Raw genomic sequence first — 14,288 nt, forward strand, 5'->3', positions numbered from 1 at the left:
ACATACCGTGGCATACACTGCTTCCCTGAGGCTACGTCATACCTTAGTCTACATCTACATAAACTGATTCTTTGACTCTTTCACCTGTGAGCATTGTTTCCACACACTGATGATTGTGAATAATGGTTCAGGGATACTATTAAATGCTACTGTCAGCACGTGAGAGGGAGAGGCAGGCACATCTCTGTGAGTTCCAGGCCAGCCAGGGCTAGAGTGAGGCTCTGTCTCAATAACAGCAGCAAAACCTCACTCATAACAACGAAAGATGCTACTTTCAAATTTTTGAATATATTTTCTAGAAGTGGTATTAACCAAGTGTACTGGCTGGTTTTGTGTGTCAACTCGACACAAGCTGGAGTTATCACAGAGAAAGGAGCCTCCCTTGAGGAAATGCCTCTGTGAGATCCAGCTGTAAGGTATTTTCTCAATTAGTGATCAGGGAGGGAGGACCCAGCCCATTGTGGGTGGTACTCTAGGGTTCTATAAGAGAGCAAGCTGAGCAAGCCAGGGGAGGCAAGCCAGTAAGTAACATCCCTCCATGGCCTCTGCATCAGCTCCTGCTTCCTGACCTGCTTGAGTTCCTCTCCTCTGACTTCCTTTGGTGATGAACAGCAAAGTGGAAGTGTAAGCTAAATAAACCCTTTCCTCCTCAACCTGCTTCTTGGTCATGATGTTTGTGCAGGAATTGAAACCCTGACTAAGACACCAAGTCACATAATCATCAACTTTTACTTTTTAAAGCATTTCTATGCAATGGTCTACATGTGGACACAGAGGACACCTGGGGAGAACTGGTTCTCTTTCTACCAGGGATCAAATCCAGGCTGTCAGACTGACTGTGCAGCAGTCGCTTTTTCCCAATAAGCTACCTCACCCGCCCAATTTTTACTGTTCTGAGAAAACATTTTATATTATGACTGCACCATTTTCCAGTCCTCAACAGGAATGTCCAAGGGTCCTAAGTCCTTCCTGTTCGGAGTAACTAATGACTCCATCTTTTGGTTTTTGGGTGGATACAGCAATCGTGATGGATGGGAGGTAACGGCTCGCTCACTGTGGCTTGCTCTGCACTTCAGCAGAGAGCGACGCTCTTTCCTTCCCATGTCTATTACACCCAGTGCTTCTTCTCGCCCAAAGTTCCAAAGTCCTTCTGCATATCTCTGGAAAGATATCTGAGTGTTTAAACATTTTTAAAAAGTTATAAATGTGTGTGGGTGAAGAGGGGATGCAAGAGCTAGGACCGCAAGCACGTCTGCCCACACCTGGCTCTGTGCCTGTCTTCTTGTCCTTCTCATTCTGTCCCCTTTCTTCTGGAGCTATGACATGCTTGCACAGTGGCCTTGCCGCTTTTCAATTTACTCAAGCTGACAGTTCAGTATAGGCCAATCTACTCAAGGCTAGAAGCCCAGATCTTCACGACAGTCTTCCCGCCTTACCTACAACGTCACGCTCTGAGACTATAGATTACTTTGTCAACCTTCTTATGACCTAAGGCTTAGGAAACAAGGGGAGAGTGCAGCTGGTCCTCAGCTTCTGCTGGAGAACCACAGACCCTCCTCCTCTTCTGAGATTTAGGTAAATCTCTTCCTTCCAGGGTTCCGTGGGGATATCTTTAGTTTTAGAAGGACCTTTCCCTAGTTCTGACAAACTCTGGGAAATGGAAGGCTTGTGCAGTATTCCATAACTCTGTTTAAACCCTGGTGGGAATACATGGGGACAGTCTTTGGAAGGGCTTGTTTCTTTTGGTTTTTCTTTTGATGGACTTTAACACATCTGCCTACTTTACCTACGTGCTCTCTCTTAGTGTGGGCTAGGCTCTTTTATATTTATTTTTTGAGACAGTGTTTAGAGTAGTTCAAGACGAACCCAAGGAGTAAGAACTGTTCTCCTCCTGTCTCCTTCCCTCTCCCAAGTGTGGGGATTACAGGAGAAGCGCTCGCTCCCAGCTTCTCCCTCCCTCTTTTTCTTTGAGATATTTTATTTACACATGCATCACACATCCCTAAAAAATCAATCTCAGGGGCTGGAGAGATGGCTCAGTGGTTAAGAGCACTGACTGCTCTTCCAGATGTCAAATCCCAGCAACCACACGGTGGCTCACAACCATCTGTAATGGGATCCGATGCCCTCTTCTGGTGTGTCTGAAGACAGCTACAGTGTACTTATATATAATAAATAAATCTTTTAAAAAAATTGATCCCAGGATTTTCATTTCTGTCTTGATACCCTGCTTTCTCAAGGCTCACCATGCTAAGCCACCAGGCAATGCTCTACTTGCTCTTCCTATGAGACTGACTACAATCCTGCCAGACCTGTGATCACAAGTGATTACGAGTTAGAAACTGACCACGTTAGAGCATAACTTTCCTCACATTTCTTTACTGGTGTCTACATACATCTGTGGACTTGTCTGTGGATGCTAGAGGTCACCCTTGGGCATTGATCCTCAGAAACCGGCCACTTTGTTATTCAGATAGGTTCTCTCAGGAGCCTGGTTTCTCAAGACTAGGCAAGGCGAGCTACCATTGGGCCTCAAGCATCCTCTTGTTTCTGCCTCCTTGGTGCTGTGTCTCACCAAGGCTGGGCAGCCACACTTGGCTTCTTTAGTGGGACCTGGTGACTCACACTCAGGTCTTAGCACTTTACCAAATGACTTATCTTTTAAAACTGCTCTGTGCTCACGTAACCAGGAGTGCTCCTTCCTGCTCAGTCATCAAGGGAAAGAGGAGTGAGCCGCAGAGTCAGGTGTAGCCTAAGTTATTTGACATGACTAATTCTCAGAGGACAACAGTGGCCTGGACCTGGAAATGTTTCACCTCTCTCTCCTAGCTCTCCTTGCTTGATTTTGAGACAAGGTCTCATGTAACCTAGGCTGGTCTTGAACTCCTAATCTCTATGCCTCACAAGAAGGATGGAGGAGAGCCCAGTGTAGACTGGTGATGAGTAAGAGCACGATTCTATCAAACACACCCTTCCCAGTACACCTGCTGGGGATGGTCAGAAAAGAACCCTCCATTACCTTTCCTGACCACTAATTTATAAGTTTATAACACAAAATCCTCTCTCTCCTCAAAGGAGCTGCTGATCATTATTTTCCTGATTCTCATTATTCTTTTATTTCTTTAGGAACCAGAAAATAATGGTCTCTGCTCTGGCTTCATCCTCTTATCTTTACAGGAAACACACCTCTTAAAAGTCAATGCCATGAAATGCCACTATAGACTATGCCCAGGACGGGACCAGTCTCACCTTGAGTAACACTCAGGTTGAACTCATTTAAAGTGAACATAGGAGCCAGAGAGATGGCTTAGTGGGTAAGGGCACTCGCCTCTAAGCCTAACAATCTAAATTTGATATCCATGATCCGCATGGTAGGAGAAAATTGACTTCAGCAAGTTGCTTTGGCCTCTACAAACATGCCATGGCACCAAGCCTTCCCCCATATTTACATGCAAGAACACAAAATACACTAAGAAAGAACGTAAACTAAAAATGAAAAACCACAAATAACTCAAGAACTTACAAGAGTGGAGTATTGCACTCAATAAATTTTCAAACACACTTGAAAGCCTATTATTTTGCAAAATAACCTAATTTTTCAGTAAATCCATCTGTCTAGATGTCAGCATACTTGATGATCAAATGGATGCGTCAGACCTGCCACGTGTGCTCCCAGTCTCAAAACACAACTGAGCGAAGAATCCGATCTTAACAGACGTCTATAAAAACGACACACTTACTCAAAAATAGTCAGAAGCTGCTCGCTCGGGGCACTTTTCAATCCGGCTACAATGCTCTGTAATCGGCTTACACTCTGAGTAGCTGAAGCAACAGGTGTGGTAACTGCCTCTTTTTCTTGTAAATAGCGCCGTCCAGTAAGTGGGGTAGAAGGTGCAAATGACCGTTTCTGTCAGAAAAGGAAACTGTGTCAATTTTCATTATTTACTTATTGATTTATTTTGGTTTTTCAAGACAGGGTTTCTCTGTGCAACAGCCCTGGCTTTCCTGGACTGCTTTATAGAGCAGGCTGGCCTCGAACTCACAGAGAAGCACCTGCTTCTGCCTCTGAGGGCTTAAAGGCACGCACCACCGCGCTCAACAAAAATGTGTAAGATTAACGAGTTATTTCCTCTGACCAAATGTTTGCTGCAGTGTGTGCCCATCTTCTACATTCGTATCTACAGCCACATTACTTATTACTTTTCTCCCTTTACTGCTTACCCACCAGATGTCTGGCAATATTATGCTAATGACATTTGTAGGCCTGAATCATACTTCATATCTATAGTCTCATCTATCTCATACAACATACCCAAGAAATAGTGTCTACCTATGTTAATTTTATACATGAGGAAATGTGCACAGATAAGTATAAAATCTGTCTGTGTTAATAATGAAGTCAATAGAAGAGCCTGGAAGGAGGCTCCCATTCTCTGCAAAGTGAATTTTCCATTAGCCTTTGTGCCCTAACAAATCTCACATGTAAACATGGAATTAAGCCTTGGTTGGCCCTCAACACTCCAGTCTACAGCTACACAGCAAAAGTGAGACAAACGCAGTTTGTGTCAAGCGCAGGGAAGTAACCTACAATTCTGAAGCAACATGGCACAGGCTAAGCTGAAGCAAAGCGACCTGTAAGAAAGTGTAAGTGTTATGTCAAGACACGTACACATCCTGACAAAGCCGGTGTGGTGGAGAAGGTACATAAGGCATAACCAATAGCAAGAGTAAGTAGTCTAGGTAACAAATTACCTTAGGGCTCTCATGGGCAGTATGAATTAGTGGAGGAAACGCAATATCTAACTTGAAAGATGCCTCTGCTGTTAGTAGACTGAGAGAGAGAAAAGACAGGCATCGCTCATGACTGAGGCCAGGCTAGGTTATATTACTTTTTCAAAGTGTTGTTGAAGGTTGCAGTCCACACTGGCCTGTGATGTCAGTTTCCCAAATTGGGTGTCAGCAGCGAACTTTCGAGGTGTTCCGATCTCCTCCTCTGCATCTGCTCCCAAAAAGATCCTCTCGTCAAAGTCCCCAACAGTTAGAACATACTCTTCATACTCCTTGTTCACTGCTTTGCTGCAAAGAGAACGGCTTTAAGCTGCTAGAAGAAAACCTTGCTGTGCAACACACATTCGCATCTCAGCACAGAACAGACCCAGATGGTGGCCTGGGGGGACGACGGCTCTGTCACCACCTCTGTTTATCTAAGACTCTCAGGGTCCTACCTGATTATGAACACTCATGACAGTCACAGCAGTAAGGCAGGCCAAAGCAAAATACATACTGAATTTTAAAACAGTGACACTAATTCGAGAACAGAAAGGTACATCTGATCACTGAGGAAATAATAGTGGCTTTGAAATAAGGCAATTTTCAATTGCTAACATTAAGTGGAAGAATATAAGACCAAACATAGATGTATTATGTGTATTTCTGAGTTCTCACAGGAGAAAGTTTCAAATGTGAATATTTCTTAAATGTATTTAGCCAACCAGACTTAATGATAATTCCCATTCAATGCCACTAAAGCAAGACTGTGAATATGAAGGAGTTACTTTTATATTTAATGTTTCACTCAACAAACTTCAACAAATCACTATTGCCAGACTATGACATGCCATACACTGTGTGGATTGGATAGTTACCTATCATCTACATGATCTCATGTAGCCCAGGCTGGCCTCAAACTCATTGTGTAGCAAGGCTGGCCTTGACCTTCTGCTCCTCCTGACACCATATCCCTGTGCTGACATTACACATCGGTATACACCACTACACCCTTCTGTAAATACTCACCTATTATCAGTAAAACTGGAAAGATCCAAGAGACATTCACCTTTTAAAATCTGCCAACAAAAAATAATTTAGGGAATATTAACAAACACAGAAATGAGATTTAAAAGAATTCTTTCATGCATATCTAACACTTGTAAAAAATTATTAAGAAGTTCAGGCCAGGGGCTCAAGACATGGCTCAGCGGTTAACAGCACTGGCTGTTCTTGCGAAGGACCTGGATCCTGCTCCTAGCACCCACATTGTGGTTTATGACCATCTGTAACTCCAGTTCTAGGCAATCCCAATGCTTCTTCTGACCTTGGAGTGATCTTGCACACATGTAGTGCCAATACATAAACACTCAGGCACACACATACATAAAATTAATTTGATAAATTAACTTTTTTTAAAACAAGCTCGCTTTTTTTTTAACAAGATAAATTAACTTTTTTTTAAGATTTATTTTATTTATTTATTCCATGTATGTAAGTACACTGTTGCTGTCTTCAGACATACCTGAAGGGGAAATCAGATCCCATTATGGATGGTTGTGAGCCACCATGTGATTGCTGGGAATTGAACTCAGGACCTCTGGAAGAGCAGTCAGTGCTTTTTTTTTTTTTTTTTTTTTTTTGTTCTTTTTTTTCGGAGCTGGGGACCGAACCCAAGGCCTTGTGCTTCCTAGGCAAGCGCTCTACCACTGAGCTAAATCCCCAACCCAAAAGATTTATTTATTTTATTATATATGAGTACACTGTAGCTGTTCTCAGGCACACCAGAAGAGGGCATCAGATCCCATTACAGATGGCTGTGAACCACCATGTGGCTTTTGGGATTTGAACTCAGGACCTCTGGAAGAACAGACAGTGCTCTTAACCACTGAGCTATCTCTCTAGCCCAGCAGTCAGTGCTCTTAACCACTGAGCCATCTCTCCAGCCCCCATAAATTATCTTTTTAAAAAGGGTACATTTAGACCAGGAAGCCTCTATCATGAAATATTAAATCAAATGAAAGTCAAATATCATTGTTCTCTAGCACCATCTCCTAATTAAGTAAATCAAGGGGTCTTGGGTTTAACAGTCCCAAATATTTTATTTGGGACTTAACTCATGCTAAGTGAGCACTGCACCATTGTACTATGCAGCCCTAAAGACAAATTTTCAAAATATGTCAAGGTTAGTCTACAGCAATGCCTTACAAATTTTTAAAAATAGTTATTAATTCTTTAAGAACTGCATAAATGTTACTTTAACTTTATTTACCCCTCCTAGTTCCTCCCAAATCTACCCCACCTCCCTCCATCTGACTCCAGTTTGTGCTGCTCATATACTTGGGCATAACAGTAGGGCTCTCCACTGGAGTGTGGTTAACCTACCGGGAACCATGCCGTTAAAAACAGACTCTCCCTCCCCTGAAGCTATCAAGGAAACATAGTTCCTCAGTTAGGAATGGGGACTCTTCCTACTCCCTACTAGAATGCAGACTGGATTGATCTTGTGCAGACAACCACAGCTCCTGTGAACTCACTGAGTGGTTCTGTCATGCCTAAAAGATATTGTTTTGCTCTGGTCCTCCCTGACCTCTGGATATTAGAATTCCTCCACCACTTCCAAACAATCCCTGAGCCTTGGGAGGGGATGTGATACAGATGTTCCTTCTGTGGCTGGGCATCCTGCTGACATTTAGTCTCTGCACTGAGAAAGCACTATTTTTTTTTTTTTTTAAATGCTATGTATGTGAGCACACACTTGCTGTCTTCAGACACACCAGAAGAGGGCATCAGATCCCACTGCAGATGGTTGTGGCCCACCATGTGGTTGCTGGGAATTGAACTCAGGACCTCTGGAAGAGCAGTCATTGCTCTTAACCACTGAGCCATCTCTCCAGCCCAAGAAAGCACTCTTAACAAATAATTTCACCAGTAATTCTGGTGCAAGAGACCCATTATCAATATCCATAACCATATCAGTCAATGAGAACCTGCTTCAAGCAAGCAAACAGTTTAAAAGGAGTGCCCGGTGTGGTGTAGAGCATATGCTTGTAATCCCAGAACTCGAGAGGAAGAGGCAAGAGGATCAGTAGTTTAAGGTTCAGGTTATCCTTGGCCCCACAGTGAGTTTGAGGCTAGCCTAAATTACTTGAGATCTGTCTAAAAAACAAAAACCAAAAACCCAACAACCAGAAAAACAACAAAAAAATTAAAAGGAAATTTAGGGGGTCAGTAGTTAGCTCAGTGGTTCAACACTAGTAGCGCTTACACAGCCCTGGATTGGATCTTCAGCATCACCAATGGGAGAAGGGGACACCGTGCTTCCTATTACTAGTGAGAAGACACTGCAGAGCTCTCTCTCAGTTGTTCCCTTCTTCCTATACTTTTCTGTTGTTATGGCAGGACACAGAAATGCAAGGGTCCAACTTCCATGAAGGGAGAGAGCTGAATGCACACTTCAGAACTGCCATCCTAGAAGGGACAGCCACCTTTTGCTTGGTAACAGTTTACCACAGAGAAATTCCAACCCTGAATTGCTATAGCTTCTTGGCAACAAGATAAAAAGTATCATCCTATGAGCCAAACACCACCTCTGGTCCTAGAGCTAAAATACTATCCTGTCCAATCATGCAATACAGAACACTTGACTAGCCTCCAACTATTTCCAAAACCAGAACGATGGTTTGAATGATGGCTTTTGTTTCTGGAATGAAATGAATTGTTATAATAATTATGCCAAGACAATAGCCAGTTGTACACACAAAATGAGGGGTGGGAGTCACTGGACCAGGGTATACTGCATGTGCACAATACATTCTTTAAACATTTGCTCTGCTGGAAAGGGTAAACATACCTACATGAAGCCATGATCTATATATCCTCTATGACAGGGAAGACTAAATACAAAGTATGAAGGAAGACAACCAGTTAGGAAAGGCTTTGTGTTTAGTGAAAATAGTATGGGTTTGTGGGGTAGCTCAACAGATACAGGCACCTGGCACACAAGTCTGGTCATTGGAATTTGATGTCTGGAACCCACTTAGAGAAGGAAGCAAAGAACTGACTCCATAAAGTTGTCCTGTGATCTCCACACGTGCTGTGGCATATGCACTCACATATACAAGAGACACCCATGCATAATCAATAATAATAATACTTAAAAAGTTTTTTTAAACCAACCAGTGGTGGCACACAATGTAAATATCAACACTTGGTAGGCAGAGACAAGTGGCTCTCTGTAAGTTTGGGGCCAGCCTGGTCTACAGAATTAGTTCCAGAACGGCCAGGGTTACATAGAGAAACCCAGTCTCAAAAACCAAACAACAACACTAATAACAAGTAAATAAAAATATCTTAATACTAAGTGGGGGACCAGAATGATAAGTTAAACCAAATCCTTTTACTGAAGAGAAATGACAAAGACTAGTTGATGTGATACAATGTTCAAGAATTAAGTTAATCCATGATAAACTAATTCAGAAATATAAAAACAATTCATTAAAGAAAACATTCAGAATGTATGGAAGTAACCTGCAAATAGTTTTCTGCTTTATTTACGTGGAATTAAAGCAATAGTAGTATCTGTGTATAGTGGCACATGCCTCTAGAACTTGGAAGGCAGAGGCAGGCAAATCTCTGTGATTTCAAGGCCAGCCTGGTCTACAAAGTGATTCCCAGGACAGTCAGAGCTAAACAGTAAGACAAAGACTCACAAAACCAAAAGAAAAACAAGCAACTGAATCCAAGAGCACATCAAAACAATCATCCACCATGATCAAGTAGGCTTCATCCCAGGCATGCAGGGATGGTTTAATATACGGAAAACCATCAACGTGATCCATTATATAAACAAACTGAAAGAACAAAACCACATGATCATTTCATTAGATGCTGAGAAAGCATTTGACAAAATTCAACACCCCTTCATGATAAAAGTCCTGGAAAGAATAGGAATTCAAGGCCCATACCTGAACATGGTAAAAGCCATATACAGCAAACCAGTTGCTAACATTAAACTAAATGGAGAGAAACTTGAAGCAATCCCACTAAAATCAGGGACTAGACAAGGCTGCCCACTCTCTCCCTACTTATTCAATATAGTTCTTGAAGTTCTAGCCAGAGCAATCAGACAACAAAAGGATGTCAAGGGGATACAGATCGGAAAAGAAGAAGTCAAAATATCACTATTTGCAGATGATATGATAGTATATTTAAGTGATCCCAAAAGTTCCACCAGAGAACTACTAAAGCTGATAAACAACTTCAGCAAAGTGGCTGGGTATAAAATTAACTCAAATAAATCAGTTGCCTTCCTCTATACAAAAGAGAAACAAGCCGAGAAAGAAATTAGGGAAATGACACCCTTCATAATAGACCCAAATAATATAAAGTACCTCGGAGTGACTTTAACAAAGCAAGTAAAAGATCTGTACAATAAGAACTTCAAGACACTGAAGAAGGAAATTGAAGAAGACCTCAGAAGATGGAAAGATCTCCCATGCTCATGGATTGGCAGGATTAATATGGTAAAAATGGCCATTTTACCAAAAGCAATCTACAGATTCAATGCAATCCCCATCAAAATACCAATCCAATTCTTCAAAGAGTTAGACAGAACAATTTGCAAATTCATCTGGAATAACAAAAAACCCAGGATAGCTAAAGCTATCCTCAACAATGAAAGGACTTCAGGGGGAATCACTATCCCTGAACTCAAGCAGTATTACAGAGCAATAGTGATAAAAACTGCATGGTATTGGTACAGAGACAGACAGATAGACCAATGGAATAGAATTGAAGACCCAGAAATGAACCCACACACATATGGTCACTTGATTTTTGACAAAGGAGCCAAAACCATCCAATGGAAAAAAGATAGCATTTTCAGCAAATGGTGCTGGTTCAACTGGAGGTCAACATGTAGAAGAATGCAGATCGATCCTTGCTTATCACCCTGTACAAAGCTTAAGTCCAAGTGGATCAAGGACCTCCACATCAAACCAGATACACTCAAACTAATAGAAGAAAAACTAGGGAAGCATCTGGAACACATGGGCACTGGAAAAAATTTCCTGAACAAAACACCAATGGCTTATGCTCTAAGATCAAGAATTGACAAATGGGATCTCATAAAACTGCAAAGCTTCTGTAAGGCAAAGGACACTGTGGTTAGGACAAAACGGCAACCAACAGATTGGGAAAAGATCTTTACCAATCCTACAACAGATAGAGGCCTTATATCCAAAATATACAAAGAACTCAAGAAGTTAGACCACAGGGAAACAAATAACCCTATTAAAAAATGGGGCTCAGAGCTAAACAAAGAATTCACAGCTGAGGAATGCCGAATGGCGGAGAAACACCTAAAGAAATGTTCAACATCTTTAGTCATAAGGGAAATGCAAATCAAAACAACCCTGAGATTTCACCTCACACCAGTGAGAATGGCTAAGATCAAAAACTCAGGGGACAACAGATGCTGGCGAGGATGTGGAGAAAGAGGAACACTCCTCCATTGTTGGTGGGATTGCAAACTGGTACAACCATTCTGGAAATCAGTCTGGAGGATCCTCAGAAAATTGGACATTGAACTGCCTGAGGATCCAGCTATACCTCTCTTGGGCATATACCCAAAAGATGGCCCAACATATAAAAAAGACACGTGCTCCACTATGTTCATTGCAGCCTTATTTATAATAGCCAGAAGCTGGAAAGAACCCAGATGCCCTTCAACAGAGGAATGGATACAGAAAATGTGGTACATCTACACAATGGAATATTACTCAGCTATCAAAAACAACGACTTTATGAAATTCGTAAGCAAATGGCTGGAACTGGAAAATATCATCCTGAGTGAGCTAACCCAAACACAGAAAGACATACATGGTATGCACTCACTGATAAGTGGCTATTAGCCCAAATGCTTGAATTACCCTAAATGCCTAGAACAAATGAAACTCAAGACAGATGATCAAAATGTAAATGGTTCACTCCTTCTTTAAAAGGGGAACAAGAATACCCTTGGCAGGGAAGAGAGAGGCAAAGATTAAAACAGAGACTGAAGGAACACCCATTCAGAGTCTGCCCCACATGTGGCCCATGCATATACAGCCATCCAATTAGACAAGATGGATGAAGCAAAGAAGTGCAGACCGACAGGAGCTGGATGTAGATCGCTCCTGAGAGACACAGCCAGAATACAGCAAATACAGAGGCATATGCCAGCAGCAAACCACTGAACTGAGAATAGGACCCCCGTTGAAGGAATCAGAGAAAGAACTGGAAGAGCTTGAAGGGGCTCGAGACACCATATGTACAACAATGCCAAGCAACCAGAGCTTCCAGGGACTAAGCCACTACCTAAAGACTATACATGGACTGACCCTGGACTCTGACCTCATAGGTAGCAATGAATATCCTAGTAAGAGCACCAGTGGAAGGGGAAGCCCTGGGTCCTGCTAAGACTGAACCCCCAGTGAACTAGACTGTTGGGGGGAGGGGAACACCGATAAGAAAGGGGAGGGGGGAGGGGGATGTTTGCCCGGAAACTGGGAAAGGGAATAACACTCGAAATGTATATAAGAAATACTCAAGTTAATAAAAAAAAACAAAAAACAAAAAACAAAAAAAACAAAAAACAAGCAACTGTTATAACACTACAACAGATGTAGTAAACAGCAGCTAGGAAAACCACTTATGTCGGAAATCACTTTTCTGACCTCGGCTTTTCCTGATCCTTTATCAAGAGAATGCTGGTTTCTGTCAGAACCCCCTACAATTTCTGGCTCTGCATTTCCCTGAAACAACATCCAAGTAAGTCAGCATGTTCTTCAAGCACTCTCTTGTGCTTAGACGACAATGTTGTATCACAGCAGACAGAGCCTTGTGACTCAAGGGCACTGGATCCTAGGAACCTGAAGTTATAGGACGTTGTGAGCTTCCGTGTAGGTGCTGGGAATTGAACCTGGGTCTCTGCACAAGGAGTAAGTGTTCTTAACTTCGGAGCCATCTCTCTAGTCCCAGACCTGGGATATCTGACCATGGGTCCTAAAATGCTGGGAAGATTCCTTACTTTCAGGTTGCTCCTGACCCCTAAATATCTTATTTAATTATTAGTACCTTCTTGTCAAAGAGTTTTGAAATATATGGTTTGAAGTAGTGCTCCTTTATTCCTTTTGCTTCTACTAAAAGTCCATCGTGCAGATCGCAAAGTACAGCAATGATACAGGGTGGTTCTTCTGCAGCTTTGAAGTTCACAGCATGGAAATCCGATGGCAAACCTAGTTTGACAAAGCACGAAGGGAGCAGGAGGGACAGAAGAACAGTCAATTTTTACACTTTTTCTAAAAATTAATAATTACTTTTCAAAAATAAATATTTTTACCTTTAAATGATGGATTTAACAAGTCTCGTCTATTTGGACACATTATAGCATTGGCAAAAATCAGGTCCAAGCAGCACAGAAGTAAATGATATGAGTTTACTAAATCATCACCAATCATACGAAAATTACCTTCATAAGGAAAAAAAAGTTAAAATCCGGAAACTTCTCATGTCAAACATCACTAAATCCCAGAGTAGATAGCACTGAGAGTGTAACCTAACTTACCCTTAGTGTAAACGAAGAGCGTCCAGCAGAAATTAAAGAGATCCTTAACACTGCAAGGAATCCTCCTAAAGGGAAAACAAGGTTTTGTTTTTGTTTACTGTTTCACTTGGTCGGACTGACCTGCTGAGCACTGAGAGAGCAAATATAAAGAAGGGTCAAACTGCATGTACGATTCCCCGGGTGGGCGGTCGGCTCAGAAGCAGACTCTGTGCAGCTTTCCAGGATGCGTTCAACAATCAGATAAAGAAAAATAACTCAAGTATTACCCTTATTTTGAAATATAAGTAATTGTCTATGAATTTCCAAAGACATTCAAGTCTCTGCAGAAAGGTAAATACAGACTTTTAAAATTAAAGTCTCCTAATCATTTTGCATCATAAATATGGAGACTAAGGGCCTTACCTCTGCTTTCTGCTTCGTGGCAACTTTGGTAGCTCTTCATATGGATTTTGAAAGATATCTAAAAAAATGGGCTCAAATTTTTTAAAAATTACTGTAGATACTTCAAAATTTCTTTCTAGCCTTTCTATACGCTCCCGGAATTCTTGTGGTAGGTTTGACATGTCCATCCACTTCTTCATTTTACTAAAAAACTGAATTAAGCTTTAAAAAAAAAAAAAAGAAAAGTTAACTTTAAAATTAGTCCATATAATGGATTGAAAACAACACATTCGCTACTTGGCTAAAAATCTTTGTTTTAAAAACCTAAATTTATGAAAAACAACATAAACCCTCACCCCAGTTTAAACTTCCAATCCTAGCCCTACAAACCACACTGCTTCCAGGCATCTCAGGGGCTGAGGACACCGAAGTGACAGCAGTCCTCTACGATGCGGGCAATAAAGGCACCTAGCTGGTTCCTTCATCCTCTTCACAGAGCCAATGCTCTACATGTAACTTAGGAAGTCAATGT

At 41.7% G+C, this 14,288-nt stretch overlaps 1 protein-coding gene across 2 annotated transcripts in view; it reads right to left on the reverse strand.

The window, feature by feature from the left end:
* Positions 1-14,288, reverse strand: part of Rbl1 (RB transcriptional corepressor like 1) — a 66,324-nt gene that overhangs the window by 43,944 nt on the left and 8,092 nt on the right. For both annotated transcript variants that reach the window (XM_087654385.1, NM_001191066.2), the window contains 7 exon segments: positions 13,778-13,978; positions 13,376-13,440; positions 13,151-13,279; positions 12,886-13,046; positions 5,797-5,846; positions 4,890-5,076; positions 3,741-3,907 (listed from right to left, as the gene is read on the reverse strand). In XM_087654385.1, coding sequence (XP_087510511.1) covers positions 3,741-3,907; positions 4,890-5,076; positions 5,797-5,846; positions 12,886-13,046; positions 13,151-13,279; positions 13,376-13,440; positions 13,778-13,978 — 960 coding nt within the window.

The sequence above is a fragment of the Rattus norvegicus genome, chromosome 3, assembly GCF_021556685.1.
Source record: "Rattus norvegicus strain SHRSP/BbbUtx chromosome 3, alternate assembly SHRSP_T2T, whole genome shotgun sequence".
In the NCBI taxonomy this organism is placed as follows: domain Eukaryota; kingdom Metazoa; phylum Chordata; class Mammalia; order Rodentia; family Muridae; genus Rattus; species Rattus norvegicus.